The 25,357-nt window shown below is 44.9% G+C and overlaps 1 protein-coding gene across 4 annotated transcripts in view; it reads left to right on the plus strand.

The window, feature by feature from the left end:
• The window catches only part of TP63 (tumor protein p63), a 98,205-nt gene that overhangs the window by 49,652 nt on the left and 23,196 nt on the right, over positions 1-25,357 (plus strand). For all 4 annotated transcript variants that reach the window (XM_062499604.1, XM_062499605.1, XM_062499606.1 and 1 more), the window contains one exon: positions 2,129-2,383. In XM_062499604.1, the coding sequence (XP_062355588.1) occupies positions 2,129-2,383 (255 nt within the window). The remainder of the gene's footprint in view (positions 1-2,128; positions 2,384-25,357) is intronic.

A 25,357-nucleotide genomic window follows, 5' to 3' on the forward strand; every position in this document is an offset into this window, starting at 1 on the left:
GCAGTGCAAGGGAGGGAACCGACTCTCCCTTCTCTCTGCAGCCTATCCCAGCTTCCAAAATTTAGCTTTCTGTGCTGTTCCCCCCTGCCCAGACCTTCACAACACAGTTCCTACCAGCAAGCTGATCCACCCCTGGAAGGTCCCATGTGCCTCACTGAAGATCCCAGAGCACCAGCCACACCTTGAGTGTTTAATAAAACCCCCAGAAAATATTAACTTATTGTGAAACAGAAACCTAAGGAAGAGCTTCAGTGGGTGGATTGAATTTCTCTACTTCCATTCTGGAAGTACAGCTGAGAGTGTGAAATCTTTGGGTGCATGGAAGACACTTCATCCTCACAAAGGGACCATCCTGTTTTCCTCTGGTGTTGAGTGGCTCATCCAAAGTTTCCAGGAGAGCTCAGCAGATAGGTTGTACCCTTCCCTTTCAGGTCTTTGGAGGAGTGATATGCTACTCAAAGCTTCAGCAGGACTGCTGGGATTCACAGTATTAAGAAACCTTTTTGTTATGGATCTTGTGGTTGGTGCTCTGACTCGGGGAGCCTTTGCTTCATGGCTGATAAGAAAAGGAGTAGCTGTTGGAAAGATGAGGGAAGTTGTGAGCAGACTGGCTGAAATACTGGCAGATAGGTGACCTTGGTCGCTCTGGGTGGGACTGGAGCTATAGGATGTTAAGGGACACGAGCTGCTTGGAGCCTTGGATGGGGGGAAGAGCCTGAGTCCCTTCTGCTGTGTCAGCAGCTAACAGCAGAACCAGGTGCCTTTATTGGCTGAGCCCAGAGCTGCTGGATTGGCAATGAGCACCACAAACTTTTGGGATGCTGCTTGCCCTGAGATGAGCACAGTTGGTGCCTTTTGGACACATGCAAGAATGAGGCTGTGAACATGAGGTCCCTGACTGAATCTCACTTGTCTGCTCCCCTGTCACTCTTGCCAGTGCTATGTTCTTTGGAGGATTAAACATGAGTGGCAGTTGTGTAACTTTCTCCAGATTACTTTCCCAGCTTCCAAATATTGGTAGTTGAGAAATTTAAAATCAGATACACTTGTCTTGATGGCTTTTGCTCAAGTAGAATTGTCTCCTGCCTTTTTGAACTTAGGCTTTTTGTATTGTGATTTTTTTTTATTTTTTTTGGCAAAAAAAATCTGTGTTTATTTGTGGGTTTGGTGAAGGATAACCCTGTTGTGACGAATAACTGTGTGTTTAAGCCAACATTATCCTCAAGATGGTTGCTTATTCCCCAACTCCTCTTTTAAGAGAACATGAAAATTAATTTTGTATTTGCTCTTTTTTAATGTCCTCTAGGAATTTATCCGCTTCTGTCGTACTGAGTTCCACCTTTCTCCTTATGGTGTTTTTCCCAGGCTGAAAAGTTGTCATCTACTGCTACATTACAGGCTAGCATTAAAAAGGATTTGCTTATTCTTGTCACCTTCCTCTAAACTGTGTTCCCCTTTCATCTCTTTGAGGTGGGGGGACCACAGCTAAACACTGAATTCAGGGTATTTGATTTTTTTTTTTTCTGTTAACCTCTCCTTAATCTAGAGCTTTTCTGTGCTCTATTCTCAAATGCTTTTGATTTTGATGGCTTCCAATTGTTTCATATATTGTTTGTACTTGAAGGCTACTTAAGCACAGCTACTACCTGAGTTAGAGGTCCTAATGTTATCCTGTGTAGTGGAATGAGATCCACAGCTTTTATGTAGAGCATGAGGCTGGTGAAGATGATGTAGCCTTGTACAAGTTAGAGGTGGTTGCACTGTAATGAACCTGCTGATTTTTATCAGGTTGCAGGAGTACCTCTGAAAAGGTCTGACTAGGTCTTGCTAGACATAGTGAGCCTGTCTCCCTGTGATGGTTTTCTGCCCTGCAGATCCACCTCCTGGTTATGCACAGGCTCTTTTCCCAGCTCTGCTGTTGATCCAGTATGTGACTGTGAGAAGTTGTACTCTTCTGTTTCAGTCACCAATGTAAAGAGGGGGATATCCTCTCCAGAACTCCCTCCTGATGTGACGCAAGCAGCGGTGCTGAGAGGATGCTGTGCATCCTCCATGGTGGAGGCTGTGCCATCTCTGACCAGCCTGTGCTGATGCACTTCCTCTAACGTTCCTGTGCATCTCTTTGCAGCCGCAGTACACGAACCTGGGGCTCCTGAACAGCATGGACCAGCAGATCCAGAATGGCTCTTCCTCCACCAGCCCTTACAACACGGAGCACGCACAGAACAGCGTCACGGCCCCCTCACCCTATGCCCAGCCCAGCTCCACTTTTGATGCCCTTTCTCCCTCCCCAGCCATCCCTTCCAACACAGACTACCCAGGACCTCACAGCTTCGATGTATCATTTCAACAGTCCAGCACAGCAAAGTCAGCAACATGGACGGTAAGGACACAGCATCCCTTGCTGGCTTTGGTCCCTCTGCCCGTAGTGACTTTATTCATGTAATGCATACCTAGGCTTGTGCAAGAACAAAGTGACCCGAGTCCTCTGCAGGGTATGATGTGTCACACAGAAGGAAGACATTTATCTTGGTTGCTCTGAGAGGGTGTGGTGGGAATTTAACCCTCAGTAATACTACTAAATCCCAGGAGACTAAAATGCCTTGCAAAAAGCCAGTCACGTAGACACCATGCATGATGAACGAGTGGCTCTTTTTGGGCCTCGCAGGAGCACCGGAGTAAAACCTGAGGTGGGCACTAGCATTGCTTCAGTGCTTCCCTTGGCTTTCTTCAACATCTGTGGGTTTGTGTGAGGCTTGGCATGCAGGGCTGTGCCAGCAGGGTGGAGCTGGTGCTCCTTGCTCAGACCCATGGAGTGTGAGGCTGTCGTTTTCCTGTGTCCTTGTCCTCTTGCAGCTGGTATGGCAATCCAGTGTGTCACCTGCTTGGGTCAACCCTGGATGTTCAGGGTTTCACTGAAGGAGGTGGAGTTGTTTTATTGTGGAGTTCTGTTGTTGGTTTGGTGTTGTGGGTTTTTTATTTAACACTTTGCTGTCAGAATGCTACTTTTCTGACCAAAAATTGTAGAAGCGTGAAGCCCCGATCTTGATCTTTGGTGGTGCTGGCTTTGACTGTTCAAGCTCTAGAGACTTTGTAGCTCAGGACACAGCACTGCTGGAGCTGTAAATCCAGCTGTTGTGGTTTGGGGCTCTAGAGTAGAGATGTTTACGATGGAGAATGTTGCTGTCCTAAAGATGTTCAATACCTGCCTTCCTTTCCTGAAGGCACTTGGAGTAGATGCAGTGAATAATGTCCTGCCCCACACTGCTTGAATAAAATCAAGGACTTGCTTTTTTTTTTTTTTTAAATCATAAAAGATAGACTTTTTACCAAAAGCTGAGAACATTAAAATAGTGTGGGTTTTTTTATTTTTCTTTTTAATCTGAGGAACTGCTTTGATCTCAGATACAATCTAGCTGCAAATGCAACTAAATAAAAACCTCCCAGATACTGCTGCCAGCAAAGCAACTAAATAAAAACCTCCCAGATACTGCTGCCAGCAAAGCAGTAGAGTCCTTGTACTCTCATCTGGGAAAAGATGCTATATAACCACAGATCGCTAAAAGGTTATATCCCTTATATTTTAAAAACTTTTTCTAGTAAAATGTGTCTAGAACTGATGTTAGTTACTTTGTTCAGAAAATCTTAAGTGAGATTAAAATGTGATAGGTCCAGTCACAACCAAATTTTAATTTATTTATGCGTAAAAGGGTGAGTTATTTTTAAGTGAGGTTGAAATTGCATTTTTTGCTTATCAGGCTGGGGAGTGATGCTCTACTGTAGTTCACACTTGTTTTCAAGTCCTTGTTTCTCTTATTACACTGCACATAATATTTATTTTCAATTCCCGGTAGTTTAGGAAACTGTTGGTCATTTCTACTTCGTGTTTCTCAGGGGAAGAACATGCTGGTTTGGATTTTTGCTAGCTGTTCTGGAGAGGGTCCTTTGAAGGAGATATTGAAAAGACATTGTCTTTTGATACATATGGTACAAAGAATTCCCTAATGTAGCTGCAAGGAGCCAGAGTGTTTGATGCTGTCTTTTCAACTATGAGGTTTGAATGTATGTAGTAGGTTGTTCCAGCAGAGATAAAGGCAAGAGAGCTACTAGCAAGCTTAAATGAGATGCTTCACCTCAGTGCTAGTGGCTTTTTGGGGTAGAAGTGAGGGCTGAATTTTAATGTGAATCTAGGTAGTGGTCAAAGCTCAGATTGCACACTGACTTTGAAACAGAAATTAAATTACTATTTGGTGACTACAGTCATCAGATGTGTGCAGCCTGGGCAAAGGCTTGTTTAGCCTTCCCTCCTTTTTCATTCCCTGATGTGGACCAGCAGATGAAAGTGTATTACCCATGCATGTTGCAGTCTGTTCAGGTCTAAGTCCATGTATTTTACTAAGGGAATGGGCTCTTAAACAGCTGTCTGATTAGGGAGGAGGGAGTGTGGTCCAGGTGTCCTTGCAGTGAGCCAAGTGACCCAGATTTAGCTGCTCGTGCAGGAGCTGGCAGCGTGCTGTACGTTCACAGTGGATTATGACAGTCCTGTGGTGCTGGCTGGGGACCTTCAATCAATACGCCTTGCAAAGTAGAGCATCTATCCATCTTCAGAGCTCTGCCCTTCTGCTAATTAATCCACCAACTCATTTCACATGAGCTCTTGAGCAGTTGGTAATCTGTGTTCGACAGCTTTATCAGTGGGGTGGGTGGGGAAGGACGTGAAGGCTCTCCTTCCCACTGTTGTCCTGAGAAGTGTGGAAACACGCATGAAATGTTGATGAAAGGAGTGATTGCTCCATCTTCTCAGCAAGAGCAAGTTCTTGGAGTTGCTCCCCCCCATGTGACTTCATACACTTTGATTAATGCCTGTCGTCTTTTTTTAATGATGGATTAGGAACTTACCCAACTGGAAGAGTTTCTTCCACTGCACTGACCTATTAAAAGTTTAATTACTTGATGGCCCCACCCTTATTAAGAGTCCAAAACTTGAAAGCCTTGTTTCTTTGTTTGATTTAGTTTTACATTTTCCCCCCTGTTTTCCATCTTGCAGTTACCTGGATAACAATATTAAGTGCAATGTGATGCACTTCCTCACTTTCCCCCTTTATGGAGGGGATAAGCCACTCTGACTCAGCTTGTCCTTCTGGGAAGGGGTTGGTGGTGCCTGGCAGAGGATCAGCTGTCTTGGCTGACAAGGTGCTTCACCAGCGCTCCTCCAAGCTTCTGGGCTGAGTCATGTCAGATTAGGTCATGGGAGTGAAGGTAGTGAGCTGGGTAGGAGGAATGGGTTAATTTATCCAAAAAGCAAGAGTGCATGCTTTCATGGAGTGATTGGAGACTTGTGAAAGTGCTTCAGGTTTCTAAGCCACTTTGTTAATTTAGATCCCAAAGTTACTTCTGTTGGAGGTGGGGGAAAGTAGAGAGCGTACTTGCTGGTTACTTAAATGCTGTGTTTCTGAAAACAGACCTGGAATAATATTTTTTTTTTCTTAAAACTTCTTGGTACTGTTTTTCTTCTCCAAATTCTGCAGTGGGGGAGGTTTGTTGTGCTAGGACAGCCAAATCAGTAGTATTTGTGTAATACAGACTGGGAGGGAGATGAGTGTGACAGCTTCTCTGCTCAAGGTTGTGATGGGCTCCTAATTAAAGGGGGGGAGGGGGTGAAACAAAAAAAAAGCCATAATTACAAAGAGAAACACTAGCTGATGCTAGGTGACAGGGTGATTCCATATGTATGAGCAGTTCACTTTGAAAATATTGCAGATTTTCTCTCTGAAGTCTTTCATGACCTTAAGTAGGAATTCCAGTAAAACATGCTGTCTAATCAGGTTAGGTCTCATTTGTATGCAATGTTGATCTAATTAATGGTGACAAATTGAGATTGGATTGCAGAGGACTTTATAAGCATCCTTGATTATTTTTTAATTAATGACCTCAGAACGTAAGAAAGAATATAAGCAGGTTAATCAGCCTTTTCAGAAGGAAAGTCTTTAACAATTGAAACACTATTGAAGTGTTTGAAAACAAAAGTCTTTATAGTCTAAATTGAACAAAGTTTCTTGCATGCACCCTCATACAATAAAACCTTGAAAACCATGTTGCAAAGGAACAAGCAGTTATTGTTTGTAATGATGAGACAGAGTAGGTTGTTGAAGTTGAGGGAGAAGCCCTCTGAATTGGATGAAGTAAGAACTTAAGCAGAATAGTGTCTCATTTATTGTGGGAGAATTCTCATATGCCCATGCACTGCAGTATTTGCTCCTGTTTCTGCAGCAGAAGAAAAAAAGGCATTTCAAAAGTGTGCCACCTCAGATTAATTTTTTTCTTTGTGGAAGTTGCGTGCTGACCTTCCACACCCACTCAGAGCTCAAATAAATAAAGAAAGAACTGCATTCTCTTCCCCCCTAAAAAATATTTGGCAATCACCTGCCACAAGCAGAACCTGTTAAATGGGGGAAAGCATGATTGCAGTAGGAAAGTAAAAATTAAAATTGTATGTCAAGGTAAGTAAAAGTTAATGTTACTGCCAAATGCAAGCTATCAAGAAATGAATCTGATCCACCCATCCCCAAAAGCAAGATACCACCTTATAAGTCATGAGACTTTTTTTTTTTTAAGACAAACAGGTTCTTCTTATTATCTCCCAGGTTTTTGAGCCTTTAGGGTGCATCTACTAAATATTTTCAAACTGTTCTTGATAGTCACAAGAAGGCAGAAATTGCTCAAAGTTTTTAAATGAAAACTGAAATTTCTTTGCAAATTTTGATTCTGCTGAGGGAAGACACCAAACTCTGTGAGACTTGCATAATTCAGGTGCTGGCAATACTCAAGTTTAGCAGTTTATTCTCATGCCCTGCAGTAGGTTGGAGGTGGGTTGGGTTGGTCCTTTCAGGGTTTGTTATGAAACGTGGAGCTCTCCAAAGCTGCAGTCTGTGTTCCGGGCAGGCTCACTGGTTTGTTTGTTTTTTTTTTTTCCTCTTCTCAGTAAACTCAGCTGTACCTACAACCATCAGAAAAATGCTCAGATTTCAGACTCTTTGCTAGCAAAGCTGGATAATAGTGTGTGACGTGCATGAAGATAAATAAGTGGATTGTGCTGGCTGGGGTTAGTGAATTTGGAAAAGCTGCATTTTAAGAAAGCTGACAAGAATGCACTTAAATTAGTCCACACATGCAATAACAGGTTTTTGTGGTTGAGAGAACAGATTCCTTGGCTGGGCTATCTCGCTATTTCTGTTTGATTTGTTCCATTTTTATTTTAAATACATTCTGTGTTCTGATCCATGTAGTAAATTTGGGACACTTTTTGCCAGTCTCTAAAATGAATTAGAGGACTGTGCATAAGCATAGTGAAGCAGTGAGAAGGCAATTAAATGTGTACATTGCCCTGACTCAGCAGTTCCTAACTATGTGTTCAGTGTTCTCTTAAATAATCTGTTCAATTAGTGCACCATTTCAGTAACTCTAGTCATGTCCAGTATGGGTTGATTGCTGATTATCTCTCAGTATCATAAGAGAACTTTTTTTAAAGGCTGGTGACACTCTCTATATGTGTAAGGCTGTGCTGGGTGAGCGTTCCTGTGAAATCTTAGCTTTGATTTCTTGGTGGTGTTGGTCAGGGTAATTTGAGCTTTCCGGTTTCACCCTTTAACATTGTATTTAAAGCTGTCAGGAGAGAGGGAATTGAAGGTGGCCTTGTTAGGAGGGCTTTGGGTTTTCATATCCTAGCCAGCAGTGGTGTAGGCTTTGCCTGTTTGCTCAGGGCAGCTGAGAAGGGTCCTTGTGAGACACTCCTTTATTTGTTCGGGGGGATTGGTCACCTGGGGACCACTCTGATGGCAAATGTCTTCAGCCCAGCAGCTTCCCCAGCAAAGTTTATTTCACTGGTGATAGCCCCCACTCGTTAGGGCAGAGAGGAAGGGGGAAAGATGCTGTAAGGAGAAGGTGACACAGGAGGGGATGGGGTTGCAGTTTGGGATGCTGTGTGCTGATTGTGAGCTGAGGCCTTCGTGGTGGATCAGCAGGGCTGCTGTGCTTGGCCATTTGTCTCGGTGAAAAGTGGCTCTGGTTTGTCTCCCTTAAGCCCTGGGCAGCCGTGCCTGCCTCCAGAGGCTGCTCCCAGCATGCGTGGGCTCTTGGCACGGGGCAGGTGCCAATTGCCACTGTGCTGTCCTGCAGGGAGAGGTGACAATTGTGTTTTCTTGCTTGAGGAGCTTCTGAGGTGTGTTCTGCTCGGTGTGACATTACAGGGCCTAGCACCAAGGCTGTTCAGGCATAAGTAACTTGTCCTAGGTCATCTACCTGGAAAGAGAGGAGCCAGGCTTATTGTCTTTGAAGGAGGTGCCTTTCTCACGGCAGGGAGGTGTTTCAAAGCTCACGAAGCTGGGAAGAACCAGTTCACCTGTGAGAACCAGTCAGGAGGGGACTGCTGGCTTCTGTTTGGGTTTTTATGCTTGAGTAAAATGAGATCTCAGTGCGTTCGGTTCCCATTAGAATGTAATTGTGTTTTTTCCCCATAATATCTTTGTCATGTATATTTTGTTGTTATTACCAGTTACCTTCTGTTACTCCTTACAAGCAGCTGTACAGATCTATGGAACAGTTTCTAGAAAATGTCTTGTGTTGTAAGCTGTCTTGCCTCCCCCCCCCCCCCCCCCCCTTTTTTTATGTCCCAGATTGTTTGGTAAATCCTGCTAAGGCAGCATAGCTTCTCTGTGTGGACAGGAGTTTTGTTCTGTGCTCTGTCAGACCAGTGCCCATCGTGGTGACAGAGCTGAGCTGTGGTGTAGGACAACACTAGAAGGGACAGTCTGTATCCCATGCAACTTAGTGGTGCCCAGGAAGTTATTTACTGACTGTATGAACTGGTATTTGTCAGAACTAGGAACTGAAAATTTGGGCCTCCTGCTTTGAGTGTACACCCTGATATTCAAACAGCACAGTCAGCGTGGGGCACCCAGCATGGCTGCCCTGCTGGGAGAAAGCAGGCATCAGATGGTGTGAATAGCTTCCTCTCCCCACCAGGATTTAGCTTCTTGGTTGCAATGTTTGTGGCTGATTCCCTCCCACTGTAACTGGAGATGAGTTAATGCTCACTACAGGGATCCTATACTACTCCTGGGATATGCAAGTGAAAAACCATGAGGCATTAGAACGTAGGATGGGGAGGGGTTATGTCCCCCAGTGGGGCAGAAGATCCCTCTGCTGTTTTGTACAAGCAATTTCTAGTTTTGCTGGTATGGTAAGGTTTTTCTTCATTTTAAGGTTTTAGCTATTTTTGAAGGAAAACTCAGAAGGTAAAAATTATGTGCAAATTAGGTACAAGAAACCCTTTATGGCTTTTAAGGAGATTTTTTTTGTCTGTGGAGAGGAAAAAGCATAATTGAACATAATTTTCATCAATGCTGTTTGCACAGAAAAAGCCCCACCTACTTTCATGAGAAAGGAATAAAGAGAATCATAATCCTGGATTAAGTATCTTTCACTACACATATATAAAAACAACACCGTGTGAAAAGGGGGAAAATATATATGTGTACATACACACACCAAACATACCAGTGTGCCTCCAGCAGTATTGCCAAAGGAATTAACTTTACAAGAAACAGCCACAGCCTGGAAAGAAGCCATTTTTCAAATAAAAGCTGAATGAGATTTGTGGTTTCTGAGAACTGTGAGAATGAAGGGTTAAAAAAACATTTACAGATAAGAATAGCTGATGTTGGGAGATGAGTGAACATCTTGAAGTAGGGGAGGGTCACCATTTAAATCAGCTTTTATTTCTTTTTTTCCTCCTCTTAGTTAAAAATTGGCTTCTACTAAGAACAACATGTAGGATTAATGTAGTACTCTAAATCTTCAAAGTGCTGCACAAACATTACTTCCCTAATCAGCAAACACCTTTGCTTGGTAGGCAAATCAGAAGTGGAGTCGCCATTTTAGGGAAGGGAAACCAAGGTGGCAGAAGTGCCAAAGTTTCCGAACCAGCAGGTTTTTGGAGTGGAATTTTATGGTGTGTTTTTATGTTGTTGTTTTTTTTTTGTTTTGTTTTATTTTTTTAAAAAAACATTCAGTGCTGGGACTGCCTCTGGGCTGGCGTATAAAAGCTGCTGAGCTCTCCTGGATTTCACAAGTGCAAGGCATGCAAAGCAGCCTGGCAGAGCTGAGAGAGGCATCGGCACAGTTGCCTCCTTACCTTTCCAAAGGTCACGGCTGCTGGCCCAGAAGGGAGGCAGCCAGCTCCAGGGCAAGGAAGGTTTCCTAATAGGTTGCCAGTTTCCCCCATACCATTGATCTCTGTAACTTAAACTGCATCAACTGAGAACTGTTAGAAGATATTTCAACCCTACCAAAAAAAAAAAAAAAAAGTTGTGCACAAAGTATTTGAGTGGCTGGTGAATAAGTTGCTTTTGGGTAAATTTTTTTAGAGAGGCTGGTGCAAGAGGTATTGCTCACCATGTAGACAAAGACCGCCCTTGGAGATGATCATTCCTTTCTTAAGGTCAGCTGAAATACCACATTTGTCATAGATATTATGTCCCTGCCAACTCTGTACAGAGCACACAGCAGTTTGGAGGGTGTGCTGAAGCAAGAATAATTCTATGTTGCATTGGTGGTGCTGTGTGTGCTGAGGATTTAGCTGCAGTGCTTGGCAGGCCATATACGGTGAAGAAATTCCTACTTTGTTTTAAAAAGAAGTGTCCTGAGTAGGGATGGCTTCTATATAGAAAGAGCATGAACTTTATTATGCAATGGAAATCTTTTCATGAGGTTTTGCTATGTGCAGGTGTGTCAAGATTTGTTATTGTAAACACAGCAGAATAGCTACCCAAGTAAGAGCTTAGATCCTCTTGCAAATAGACATGTGTATTGATACAAACGTTACGGTTTCCAGTTGTTCAAGATAACACTTAAACATTGGAGCAATACTTGGTGGAGCCATAGGAAGAGAATGCTGCTTCTCCCTGATTTGTTTTATTTTCTTTCTCTTTAAATGTGTTCTGTTAGAGTTTTCTTAACAGAACAAAATACTACATGTCAGATAGGAAGCAGTGTTTTATGGTGTTAGCTGCTGAAGTCCACCTAAATTCAGCTTTGTGGAAAGGTGCAAAATGTGCTAGAGGAAACAGGAAAATAGCACCTGAAGGCTGACCTGGCTTTCCTAAACAAATGAGCTAGGACTTGGGTCTGCATTTTATGGCCCTGGTGTTTTCCCCATTAGCCCTGATGACCACGCTGCCTCGGGGCTCTCCCCCCTCCATGTGTTGTGCCCTGGGGTGCACCGAACTCTCCTCCTGGGGAGAGGAGATGCCCTGCTCAGGAGCAGCACTGCCTGCCTGCCTTTGGCTCCCAGCCCAGCCTCCCATCACAGTGCTCCTGCCCTGTGATCTAGATGTGATCTGGGGAACACTGTACAAGTCATTCCCTTGGCCTCCACTCCCCCTCTTCCCTGTTTCCCTCAAGTATAGAACTGTGATCCCATGCTGTAAAACACTTTAGACCCCTGATGTGAGATACCTGAGGGGAGCAACTGGACACTGCTGCTTGCTGTGTGTGCCCTATCAGTAGCTTCAGCTTTCAGGCCTCTTATTTTGCTTTGTTTACAGGACATCAGAGTCTTTCTGCAAACTAACTTCTGAGGTAAAAGGAATGTCTTCTGTTTTTGCTTGGGTTATTGCTTCCCCTGCTTGAGATATTGAGCTTTACCAGCACTGGGCTCTACCAGGTGTGACAATTCCTGACACATGGGCCACTGGGGGCTATGGCTAGAGGGGAAGCCTGTTCCTTTTCTGTAGGCAGAGCAGTGCTGTACCAGTGCTGTTAGCTGTGGTGCTGAGCCTTAACAAACTCACCCTGCCACTTGTTGGGGCTCATTGGCTCAACTGTGTAACCTGTGATTGGGAGCTGCCTCCCTCCTGACCTTACAATGGGAGAAAAGTGAGCCCAGGTTTGCTATCAGACCTTCACCCAGAGCTCCTTGGGCCCCCACCTTAAATGGCAGGGCTGGAAGGGGTTCCCGTGGGGAAGGGATGGGAGTGGTGCTGTGGGCTTGGTGCCCAGCCTGAAGGGTGTTTGCAGGGCAGGCAGTGCATCCTGTCTGCACTGGAGCATCAGCATCACCACAGGTGGGAGAGAAAGTCTTCCCATGAGGTGTTTGTCCAGTGTCTGAGCACTGAATGATCCCTCTTTGTTAATCAGCAGGGTGGTGGCTGGTTTTGCAATGAGTTCCTCGTCTCCCATCTCTTCTGCAAACCTCTCATACAGCTCATTCTTAGTCATTTTTTTAGACCCATACTTTGTGAGTTCTTGTAGGCGTATGAGCAAACAGGACTTTAACAGAAAGGAGTCTGTGCGCTTCTAGATATCCTACTAAAACCTCTTACAGTATTGGGACTCACAAAGAAAGTGGTGAGGCCTTAGGAAAATCTTCAGCAGTGTTACCATTTCTGTAGGGTTTGACAAAGACAAGGCATGTGGACCGATTGGTTTGCAATTGTTTTCTAGAAGGAGTTAATCCATTTGACCTTTATTTGGCATTCCCTTTGTGTGCTGACTTCTGAGTCATTTTTGCCCATTCCCTTTGCCATGCCTCTTGAGGATGAAATCTGTCTTTCTGGGCCTGTTTTTCAGCAGACTGATCTGTACAAGATAAAGATGGGGAGAGCTGGATTGTGCTGATGCTGCTGGCGTTCAGAGGGAGCGCTGCAGCACAGCAAGAGCAGCTACATGGGAGAGACGAGTTCCAGGATGAATTTGCAGGGACATGTGCTGGAGGAAAACCATTTCCATGCTGCATGTTTGGTGTCAAGAGAACAAAAATGCTCTGATGCTGTTAGTCACCCTGCTGATCTCAATCTGTTTAATGGTGCTATTTTGTTTCAGTGCACTGATATTCTGATGCTTGTTTTGCAGCTTATTTCAGAGAAGCTTCCAAAACACAGAATTCTTGGGGCCTTTCTCTTAAGAGAAGTGGCTTGGTAGCATGTTAAACGTTGATAAATCACATGGCTGAGATTGAGTCTGTTTGTGATTGGGAATGACTGACTTCTGACCTCTTTCCACTACGCAGGTCAGCTGTTGGCAGCCCTTGCCTCTGAACGGGGAGCTCCTTACACCAGATAGCTGGGATGGCACTGTGACCCCAGGGTGACCTGCTTGCTGGGGAAGTCAGCATTTCTCTGCTCCCTGGAGGAGCAGAACTGAGCACACGGGCAGGTGCTGACTGCTAGGGAGTGGTGCAGGATGGCCAGGTATTCCTGCATGCTGGGGTCTCAGGGCAGCTTGCTGCCTTCAGCCTGCCTGCATGGCTCAGCAAGGGTGTAGTAGTTCACTCAGCTTTTAAATCTTCTTTTTTTTCCCCTTTTTCCACTGGCCATACCAATCTGATTACACCTTCGAGGGATCATCTGCCCCTAAAGCTTAATTAAGGAGCTCGTCTGACTCGTCACTGACTCACCTGCCACTGTATGAGCTCATGTCTGCCTTGTCCTAGGAAGATAGTGAAATATGTCAGGCTACTCTGAAATATAGCAGGTTTTTGTTTTATTGCACCCCTGACATTGCTGTTGGCTCCTGCAGAGGTGAGCAGAAAGATGAGTGCCCCAACTTGGTTACTTTTATCTAAACTTAGTTGCTTGTCTCTTTTTGTGCCTTGAAAAACCAGATGGGGTTTTGCTTGCACAGCTGTAGGTATGTTAGAGTTAATAAAAAATATTAAAAATTAAATAACCTTTGAGTTTTGGCTTCAGGCAAACTAGGTGAAATGATGTGTTTTGGAGATGAATGCTCTTGCAGGAGGCAAGATGTAGCTTGCAGGAGAACATCTGCAACCAATCCATTCTGTATGAGATGGGGCCAAGACTTGTTTGTATCTCAGTACCTGTTCAAACATGTTACAGCATAGCAAAAAGAGGTTTTGAATGCATTGAGGAAGGGTGGGTAAGAAGGAAAAGAGACATCAAGCTGAATGTTTGCTTAATAGCCTTGATTTCTTCATTAAACTTTCAAGCACTTTAATAATCTGATTAGCTGCTTTCTGAGCACAGTACAATTTTTCCTTTCTTTCCTTTTTTTTTTTTTTTTTTTTTTTTTAACCTTTCTTAATAGAGAAAAAACTCTGCTCATCTTGGTGCTGTGAGATGAGCTTGCTTTGTGACCTGGAGCAAATCTGCTAACTGTTTGCTACTTTTTTGTACTCAGCCTGAGGACTGTCAGTGGAAGGTTGTTCTCTAGTGCATTTGATCAAAGACAGTGCAGAGATTCAGTGACCAGGCTGGCTGCCTGGACCCTGGAGAGCAGCTTCCCAGTCCAAAGCTCCTTGCCAGCTACTCCCATCCTCTTTGTCCTGTAGGAGCTGAATTTAGCATGAACATCTTGCAATGGCAGCTTGCAGAGCTCACTTGCCTGGCTTTAATTGCAGGCGGTGTACTTGAAATGCTTCTTTCTGAAGGCCTGTGGCAGTGGAGAACAGTTACATGACTCAGGGGTGGCTGGAGTGGTGAGGTTGGCAATAGAGGCTCTCATGCTGAGGTTCTCCTATCATTGTGCTGATGGTTCTCACCATCATATTGAGCTCTGCATTGTTTTGGTGTTTTGGTTTTTGGTTTTTTTTTTAGTTTGTTTTTTTGTTTTTGTTCTCTTGTTGTTGTTGTTAGACAACCCCAGAGATGTACATGCAGCTGTACTTCAGGCTTGCACGTGCAGCTAGTGTGGGTGTTGAAGGTGCGGGCTGTGTGCGCCTGGGATTTGTTCTCAGTGGAATGTAGCAACTGTTACTCAGATCTTTTTGCTTGTCTAATGGGCTGAATTCCTTCCTGAGCAGACTGGAGGACTCGTTTGGGCTGATTACGGTGGTCAGTGTGAACAGTGTGCCTCTAAAATCCTTTCAGAGGAAAGGGGCCTGCATTCCCAGTGTTCTGTTCTAGGTAGAGATGGGGTTGTCGTACTGCCTGGCTAGTATTTTGCTAGTGCTTAAAACCAGCAGACTGTTGAGGTTTTTTCTCCCTTTTTCAGAACCAAATCTTGCTGTGACTTCACCAAAAGTGCTTGTGTAAGAGGGGCAGCCCTGGTCATGTGCTGATCTTTGTCGGGACGTCAACGTAGAAGCAAATTAAAGAACTGCAAGATGCACAAATGCCTGTCCCCTGCCTTTGATGTCAACAGGGCTCTTCCTCTGTGCACTGGCTCCTCAGAGAGAGGTTATTCGTACTCCAAGTCTTCATGCCTTTGTCAAGTCCCTGATGACTCTTGTTGCTGCTGTTCACATGTGTTCCCTGGCCAGCTACCAGGAGGTAGCTTGTCCACACTTGGCAGATAAACACCCATGGGAGGCATGGCCTTGGGCTCCATGCAGCGTTGTGTGGACATGCAGGCTGTGCCTAGAAAGAGATGTGCTGTGTCTGTGTAGTGCTGCAGCAATGGGCAGGGTCACTGGCTCTGGAACATTGCAGCTGGAATGTGCCTGGTTTAGGGGCTGTGCAGTGATGATTTGCTGTGCCTGAACTTCTTTCCCTGTATGTCATACACGGACATGTGGTCAGCTAGCAGTCCCTGTAGCTGCACCATGACCATGAGCGAGAGCACTGTTTGCTTTTGCCTTGCCCTGCAAACTCATCCTGACCCAGAGAGATGGTCAGGGTTGTGTTTAGGTGCAGATTATACTTCACTCTAACGTGCTTAGGGCTTCAGACAAGAATAATACAGGCAGCCCTCTTGTCCTTCCTTGAGTTTGCTCTTGCTGGGGCTGCATGAAGCACCTGATATGTATTTCCAGCTTCCCAGATGGGTCTGTCCTGATGCTCTGGTGGCTTATGCAGTCTTCCATTTCTTCCTTCAGAGCTGGGTTGCTGTGACACTTTTGAGAAATATCAGGGCTCGTCTCTGGAGAAATGCCCTCTCTTGGGGAGAGTTTCCAAAGTGAGAGACTGTCTGGTGTTCTGTTTGCTTGCTCCCATCCCACTGAGAAAGATGGCTGAGGCCACTAATGACGCTCTTAGTCAAGCATTGGCCTGACACTCCAGTTTTTATCCCTGTCCTGTGCAAACATTGCCTTGTTCCCAGAAACCTCTGTTGGCTCTTTATCTGAATTGGGTAATGTAATTATGCCTCCTAGCCCACTACTGCAATGGAAAAGTGGGTCCCTCTTATTTCTGCAAGGATTTGCAAGAAGCTTGCTCCTTGGAGTGGCACACATCAGCCTCTGTGGGAATGGGGTTTTGGGGGTGTGTGTGGTTTTTTTGGGGGTTTTTTTTGGTTTTATTTTTTTTTGGGTTTTTTTTTAGTATTTTTCCCCTTGGCTACACAAGCAGCTAAAACCTGTAACCTATAGGAGTTGGAAGCTTCGTGCAGAAAATTAGCTTAGGTTGGTGGAAGAGTTGAGATTGCATATTTCTTGGCTAATTAAAGGATTAAAGGTGCAGAGATTTAGCGAGAACTGTCAGTGTGCTACAGAAGAGAGCCTTTGATGGTTGAATCCAACTTGAGATTAAACAAATTGCATTTAAATAAGAAATGCATGGCAACAGTTACAGTCTAGCTGGGCCTCTATTCCTTGGTGTCTGCCAGGGTCAGGTAGATGGTGTGCTGTGGCTAGGGCTTCTCCTCCCTCACCAGCCTCCTTCTTCCCAAGTGCCTCCCTCTGGAGTGTTTCAATCTGTTGCCTCCACATTTTGTAAAATTGGGGTGTCTTTTTTTTTTTTTTTTTTTTTTTTTTCCCCTCTAACCCAGTGCTTTGTGCAAAGGAGCCTTGCACTTTACCTTCATACAAGAGTGAACTGCTGTCTGTCACAGCAGTAGCATGGTCACATCCTTGTTGTGTGTTTTGTAGTATCTCTGATCCTATGTGGGGTTTTTCTGCATCCTGGTGCTTTGCTGTCTGAAGCTGGAGAGCCAAATATTTACTTCCCTGTGAACTTTTTTCTGTTCAGGTGAGAAGCTGGTGGATGGGAAGAGTCAATTTTTTAATGGTGTCTTCCTCTACGTAGTGGCTGGTAAAATTCTAGTGAGGCAGTGAACTCTTGCAGGTTCCAAGTCCTTGACTTTTCATTCCAGTTGATTGTCTTCAATGAGCTACACTTGCAAATGGGTTGCTAGTGTTAGTTCTAGCCCTTCTCCTGCCTTTTCATTTGGATAGCATTGCATTCCGAGCTGCTAAGAGGATGCTTTTAAGCGTTACCCTTGGTAGTACTTGCAGTGGTGCGGGCTTATGAGATTCATGGTAGCTGTCTCAGAACAAAGCTTGCTTTCTGCTAGGACAGGAATTCATCTGCACAACGTCATGCAGGGCAATAGCATGTCCTGTCCGTGGAGACTTTGCACCTTTCTCTGATGCACCACATATGAGCTGTAAGGAAAATGGGAGTGCCAGACAGCGTGAGTGAATAACGTCTGATGTTGCAACTGTCTTGTTTTGTTCTATTTTGTTTTACTCCTTTTTAGTGAGGAAGGGGCTTGTCTTTTATTACCTGCCACCTATGTAAGATCACAATAGGTGTTTGTTTCCTTTTGTTGTTGTTGTTGTGATGTTAGAGAAAATCGCAAAATTGGAACTGGTAAAAAATCTGGGATTCCACAATCACTCAAAAACATGGCATTACTTATTAATTGGGTGTGGTTAGTTGGGAAATCTGACTTTAAAATTGTGTTTCCCAGGGAACTATTCTTGTTCTCATTGTTACCCAGTAACAAAGACTGCTTTTTGCTTGGGAAAGCAGTCTTGCTTTGAATGGGCTAGGTCTTCTCACAAAGCATCTGTTGCTTGGGGTCTTCAGAGCCTGCATTTTGCAAATGAAGCAGTGTAGAGTAGTGAGGTCTGCAGGGACAAAGGGCTGTTCAGTGTTTTCCTTGGAAAGCCATCTTCAGATTGTGGTTGCAAGGATTTGCATCTAAATCCACATGAATTTCTGTTATGTTTTTAGTTACATCATGCAGATGGCATTATCTTTGCTACCAAGTGAAATAAATCAATTGCTAGGTATTGAGAGACTGGATGCAATCTATTTCCAATAATTTATAGATCTGTTATGTCATGGAATGTTCGGGTAGTCGTTCCTTTTGAGTTTCCCTAGCAGGCAGATCTGCCTGTGAAGTGCATCCAAGTCCATGCAAGCTCTCTTTATACTTCTGTGCTTTCTTGCTGAAGTTTCAAAGCAGCCTAAAAATCAGATCTGAACTGTGCTGTGTTCAAGCCTTCCATTTCTTGTGACATGTTACTGCACAATTCCCTTTAGCTTGCATGTCCACTGGGATGTGTTTTTACATTCTACTCTTAGGGAGCAGGAGATGCGAAACTGAAGACTTGTTATTTCTCTGGTGAGTCCCTGAGGAAGGACTGCTGCTAACATTTTCTGAACTCATTGCAAGCCCTCCTCCCTTTGCAAATGCTAATCTGTGGAACAGCTTTCTTCCCTTTGCTGAAGTTGTACAGCTCCAGGGAGTAGGAGACAAAATGAAGGAGTACCACAAACCTGGTATAGGTTTGTTGATTTTCCCAGCAGAGAAGATGCTACAGCATTGACCTCACTGGCTGGCTGGGGGCAAGGTGCTGTGTTTTGGGCAGGGAATATCCTGATGGTGTAGCAGCAGCTCTGCTGTGTTCCTCAGCATGGAACTTGATGAATTGTTTCCCACGGTGTGTAGGAAAATCAAGGTCTCTGTTCAGTAAGGCACTTGAGTGAGTGCATAACCTCTAGCACGTGAATGTTCCCAGTGAAATCTCTTGGGTTCTGTTGGAGTCAGCAAGGCTGTTCCCAGCCTTAAAGGTAGGCATCTGCTTAAACACCTTGCTGAATCATGTCTTGACTTTGAAAGTAGGCTCAGGAGAAACCACAGGAGTTGACTCAAGGGCTGTGCTTAGTTAGGTCACGGAGGATAGAAGAAAGCTGAGAAGGAGGAGGGTCTGCATAAAATACAGATCCCAGAACTCTGCAAATGCTGTAATAGCTGACTTTCTTGCTATTCACCCCCAAAGCTTAATTGTATGAATAACATGTTTAAACGTTTGATTTAGTCACTTTTCATCCAAAGTGTTCTGGAGCTGCTGTCATGCTTTATTGATCTAACTTAGATCTGAGTTACTGCATCTTTATGTTCTTAGTAAAACTATGACTTGCTCAGTTAGGTGTAATTTGTCATTCCTAATCCTTATGTTTTTCACTGTGACTCAGAGCTAGAGTGTGGTCTCATTGTGCCAATGATTCCAGAGAACAGAGGGATGTTTGCAGGAATGTTTTGGCTCAGTCTGGATTCTGTGTTGTCTAGGAGAAGGAGAGGGCCCTTTTCTGGTGGTTTTCATACAGAGGAAGAGTATTTGTCTTTGCTTGGTGTCTCTGTGTGAGTCTGTCATCTCGCTCACCATCCTGGCCAGAAAAGCTTTGCTGGCTTTTCACTCTAATTATCAATGAAATGCTTGACAAGCAGGAGAACAATATTTGCATAGATGTAATTCTGGAAGTTGAGCGTAATGTGATCAGGAAACGGGACAGGCCCTGGCTGTTATCATGGAAGAGACTTGCTGGTACTTGCACTTAGTTTAAAATGTAATAAGATCTGACTCAGGATAGTTTCCTGGACATGAACAGAGAAGACTCAGTGCCATTTCGGCAAGGGTCTGGCACTATCCTTTCTGCACAGGAGCAAAAGAGATTTCTGGCAAACTCAGAACTTTGTTCTGAACAGGCTTCTAACAGTGCACTTAAGATGTAGAGGGAAATGGTCTCCCTTGGAGCATAAAAGCAAGGGAGTGTGTGTATGTGTTTTTGGGAGTTTCTTTTTCTGAGATAGAAGCTAAGGAACAAGGCGCTTGCGTGCTGTGCCAGTGAAATCTCCCTGGGAAGACATGATGCTACTTGCAAGGTATGCACAAGACAAGACTAGAGGCGCCGCAGTGCTTGATTACTGTCAAGGACTCAGTTGGAACTTGCCTTTGCTCTTTGGCCTGCAGCATTTATGTAGAAATTGGGGACGCTGCTGCTTGCTTCCAAAGCTTTGCCTTGATGGGTCCTGCCCACATCTAGGCAGGGAGGAAGGAGCGGGGGGGACTCAGAGCCTATGAAGTAAACAGGAAAGTTACTCACCTTAATGATTCATTTCACTGGCACTGCCACTTTGAGAGCCTGTCAGATTTAATACTTTGTCTTCCCTTCCATCGTCTCCCATAGGTGTGATTAATAATCTGTTAGAAGGATGCAGAGGCATCTGCACCTTCCCTCAGGTGGAAGAAACAGGAGGGGAAGCCAAATGAACAGGAGAAAGGGGATCACCTTTGTCCATCTGAGATATTTGGTCTTTGTTGAGAGTGTACATCCAGAGGAGTATTCATTTACTGACTTGGTTGGTGGCCCCTGGATTTATTCCAGTTCACAGCTGAGCCCCTTGGCTTCCCAGTTAGCTACCAGCCCTGCTCCCTAAGGTGCATTGGCCAGTTTCCCCACTCCAGAAACAGTCAGGGAGAGGTCCTGCACTTGGTCACAGCACAACAGCGGTACCACTGTAGGAAGGCAAGGAAAAAAAAAATACAAATTATTTGTATGTGAAGTTCTCCAGGGGTTTTTTGCCCTTTTTGTAAAGTTTATTGAATCTGAAACTGAAGACAAGAAAGAATGAGTAGGATAGAAAATGTATCTGGGCAAAGGTGTTTAGTATGAGTGGTCCCAAGACACTGAACCTTTTTTTCAGCTTTGAATTGCTTGAGCTTTCTTTGCTGTATCAGATTGAATGTGCAAAGACTGGTTTGCATCTCCTGTGAGCCTGGCTGTGCCCTAGCTAAGAAAACGGGCCAGTATTTGATGTAAATACTCTTACCCTTACAACGTGCTGACCCTGTGGTATTTTACAAGTAGGCCAGTCCCTTGGCATGAGCCAGAATTTGGGTGGAAATCTGTCACCATCTAGTAAAGTGTCCTGCTTTCCAGGGTGTTGAATGGCTTGTGCAGTCTGTGGCAGAGTGCCTGATAGTTCTGGGGCTGACTCTGCCACTAATGTGCAGGCTTGGGATGTTGCTGATTGAAAAGGCTATATTGCCAGACCAACTTTGTTACGTTGTTGGTGTTGTGTGTGTGTGTGTGTAGGGGGGGGTTTAATGTGTTCTCTTGTAAGGCTTGGCTTCCCTCTGGCGTAACAGATACACTGTATGAATGACTCATTCACTTTCCTCTGAGTTATTAATGAAATCCCCTTATTTGCAGATGAAGGAACTAAAATAAGTTTTGTACTAATGCCTTACATTAATCATTTCCTTGTACCTTGCTTCTTCCCCTGATCTCTAGCTGGTGTGCAGCTACCTGAACCTGTATCTGTATCACAAATTGCAGACAGCCCAAAGCCGCTATCTACTCTCTCTATGGGGCTGCAAGATCTGACCTTCTTGTCTGGAATTTCTACTGCTAACTCATGTTTTTGAAATTAGGTTAGAATTGGTGGGAGCAGACAAATTTTGGTAAGCTTTGGAATTTTTGCTTTGTTGTTTACTTTGTCTTAACTGAACAACCTTTATGAATTGCTGTGCTTCTCCCTCAAGGCGGAGTTCATCACCCTTTGGCTTTCAGCAGGGGACAAAAGTAATGGCGAGATGCACTAAAAATTGGTGTCTGGTTACTCCAGGTGATGTTTCCTCTAGCTGAGTTTTTGGAGTTTGGCTGGTAGGATGGAGCATGCTGCAACATGTGAACTTGAAACAAGTGAGATCTGGGAGGCTAATAGGAAACATAGCAGCTTTCCTCTTCATCTGAGCTTGAGACAGATGACTGTAAGAAGGCTGAATCCCCCACACCAAGCTAGGAGGATATTTGAAATGGCCAACTTGGACTTTACTTAAAGTAGTCCATGAGCAGAACAAGTTCTGGTGCTCAATATCAGAGGCCAAGGCACATGAGTCAGGAGCAGTATGTGGTGGGGTGGGTTTGCTGTTTGCTGTTTGGGTTGCTTTTTGCTGAGAGCCTGAATATGTTCTTTTCAGTTCATTTCTGGAGTCCTTTATAACAGAAATTGGATTTCCATTAAAATGCAGGTTGAATCAGATCTTAAATTCAGGTTTGAGTTGATAAATTCCCTTACGCAAAGGCACACTGACTTGAGTGGGTGGTGGTTAACTGTGCTGCCAAAAGTTAAGCATATGCTGAAGATTTTTTTGCTAAATCAAGTCCTGGAGGTTTTTGCCTGCAGCATTGGAGTATGCATTCTGGTGTAATGAGTAGAATTGCCTGGAAGGACTATTGCTGCTTATGTCACTGTTGTAGTGTTCAGCTGCTCTGATGCTTGAGGTAATACAATCAGCTTAGTTGCATGTAGGCAAAGGTGGTCATATGTGTACTGTCCACTGGCTTGCATTACCTGCAAGCAGGTGTGTGTATTTTATAGGGATGAAAACATCTGTAACTGCAGTGTAGTGCTTTGTTAGCAGTGGGTTATCCTCTTGCTAGGAGGATGTGGAGTAAGCATGCGTCTTTGAGAGTAGCAGGGCTGTGGAAGGAGGGAAGAAATACAGTGGAGTTATTCACAAAGCTGCTTTGGCAGTCGCTACAATGATTAAAAATTTTGCTGTTGAATTGTGTTGGCTTACTAATGAATTGAATATTTTCCAGAACCAATTTTAAGTAATTTTTTAGACTAATGTTGATCACCCCTCACTATTCTGCTGAAATTTAACACATCATAGCCAGTAGGTGAGTTTGGGCAGATTGAGTGTAAACCTCCTATAAGTGTATGTTTCTTAATGTTACGTTTTCTGTGACAGGCAAATAGGTTGTTCTTTTGTTGTGCATTCGTAGTGGAGAAGTCCCTGGCAGACATATATATCAAGGAAGATGTTAAGATCAGCTTGCCTTTCAGCAGATTTGCTTTTATTTCATACTTCTATGTCACAAAATTTCTGCTGCAAAGCAATCTATTAGAAATGTAAATTACTAGACATTCTTAGCATCTGAAGCTTGTTTGCTACTGCAAAAGTTTTGGTTTAGGAGCTGGCAGAGAAATGGGACACAAGTACACAAGCAGTGTGTGAACTGGCTGCACAAGCTAGGACCATTTGACTACAGGACTTATGATTCTGGTTTTAAATAAATTAATTTCAAAAATATTTTAATTGTAGACTAGCAAAGGAAATTAGCTCACAAAATCAGAGCAAAGCCTTCCTTTTACACCTTTCACTTAGTATCAAAAAAAGTGTCAAGCTTGTTTCCAAAGTTTTCCATTTGAGGCTTTTTCCTTTTTACAGGCTACTTTTCAGTTGGTTCTTTTTTGTTGTCGTTTGTTTTTGAAACTGTATTCGAGCTGAACCTCAGCCACAACTTCATTTGTGGATGAACTAAGTCTGTAGGTATGAAGCTGAAATGCAAAAGCCCACATATGTAAAGTTTTCACAGTTAGAATAGTGCAAAAGCAGTATGGGAAATGATCTGTTATTTCTGTTATTATCGTGGCTGTGCTGACAGTGGTAGGTAGAGGTGATACATCCTGATGGAGGTAGTTTTGAATTAAAACCCCTGGGGAGCCTCAAGTGAGATGCTGAATATTGTAATACGAAGGCATTACCTTTATTTTCCTAAAGATGTGAGAATCTAGCAGATGCTCTCCATTGGGTATTTTTGGGAATTTCAGGCGGTCTTCTATACCGTGCCCACGTGTGCATGTCCCCTTTCCATCCCGCCCTCCGAGTCGGGGTGTGTTCGCAGGTGCTGGGGTCGGGACGGGACGGGGAGTGCTGCTCGCAGGGACGCGGGGAGGAGCGGGGACGCGGAGCTGTCCGTCTGCCGGGGCCGGCGGGACCCGCCGCACCCTGAATCCCTGTCCGCGGGCTACGTTTGTCCTCTCTCCTCCCCGCCAGCCCTCCCCTTCCCCGTTTACCTAAGCAGGTCAGCGCACACCGCACACACACGCGCACCCGTGTGTTTATTTATTTATTTTTTTTCGCTAAGATTTGCGAGGCGCCGCAGCTGCCGGTGCCCCGGGGCAGCCCCGTGCCGTGTCCCTCCCCCCCCCAGCCCGTGCCGGTCCCCAGCACCCGCGGGTCGCGTCCCCCCTCGGTGCGGGCGGCCGGGGGGATGCGGGGCCCACCTGCCCGATGTCAACAGCCCGGCGGGCGAGGCCGGCAGGAATGTGCCGCTCCCCGCCCGGCGCAGGTAATTAATCCCCGCGACTGACAGGTGGCAACAGGCGGCCTTTGGCTGCGGCTCCCGCGGAAAAGCGCTCGGAGGAAGGATTTTAGTAACTCGTCAGCTCCGTTCGTGAGCGCCTGGCGAGGTGGTGGGGACGGGGAGGGGGCAGAGGAGCCCTAGGGGAAAATGAAGTTTAAGTCTTTGCAAAGGCGGACGCCCTTGGGTGATTCATTGCCCTTCCTCAAGAGGGAAGAGAGTGTGACATGGTTTTTCCTTTGCCCCGGGGTAGATAAACTTGGTGAATGCCTGCAAAGCAATGGTGGGGCTGCATCAGCATCCCCTCCCATGCTCCCGGGCGTCCAGGATGGCTTCCCTTGCAGATGGGGGGTGCCCACGGGTGTGTCCGTCCCTCTGGTGGCCCGGGCTGTGAGGCTGGGGGTTGTTGCCACACCTGGTGGATCACTGGACCTGTTGGCCGTGCCCATGGTTTGAATACCATCTGTGCCCACAAGCAGCAAGCTGTCTGCTTTTCTCTGGAGTCTGGTATGACGGAGGACTTCAAACTGGAGCTGCAACAAGTCAGCTCGTGAGCCATGGGGTTAAGGCTATGCTGAGCTGGAGGTTAAATCTGGAAGGAGATGTCCATGTGTGCAGCACTCCTGGTGCAGCTCCTCTTCACTGAGTGTCCTCTGGGTACAAGTTGGTTCCTGAGAGCGTGTGTGCATGTGCACACTTGTGTTTATGATGTGCCCCCACATGCTCCCAGCAGGTTTTTTGTAAATGCAAAGTTAAATCATGGTCTAGCATAGCAAAACTGTTTAAGGTGCTTGTGTAAATCCACTTTTTGTTCTTAGTTGGTAGCTTCCTTTCTTCCTGCTGCCTTTTATTTTCTCCTAAATAATTAAAACATATTAAAATTATTTTCTAATTCTTTGTGGCTCTCCTTGTATTCACCTGTGAATACTTTGGTGCAGGTAGCTGTTGCATTCCCACTCTTCTAACCTGTTTTTTTTTTCCCCCCCTTTGGAAGTTAGTTTGGTAGGGGAGAAAGCATAGCTGATTGACAGCTTTGAAAACATCAAGTAAAATTAATCTAGTTAACTGAGTTGGACTAAAACATGGCTACTTGAAAGAAGATTGCACAAGATTTGAAAGACCTGTTGATCTGAGCAGGAGGGGCTCAGGGAGCTGTAATGCCTTAAGCCAACCTCTGGGATCACCTTCAGGCTGACATCCATCAGCATTTGTAGAGCTGACTGAACCCCACTCCT

Source organism: Cinclus cinclus, chromosome 10 (genome assembly GCF_963662255.1).
Source record: "Cinclus cinclus chromosome 10, bCinCin1.1, whole genome shotgun sequence".
In the NCBI taxonomy this organism is placed as follows: domain Eukaryota; kingdom Metazoa; phylum Chordata; class Aves; order Passeriformes; family Cinclidae; genus Cinclus; species Cinclus cinclus.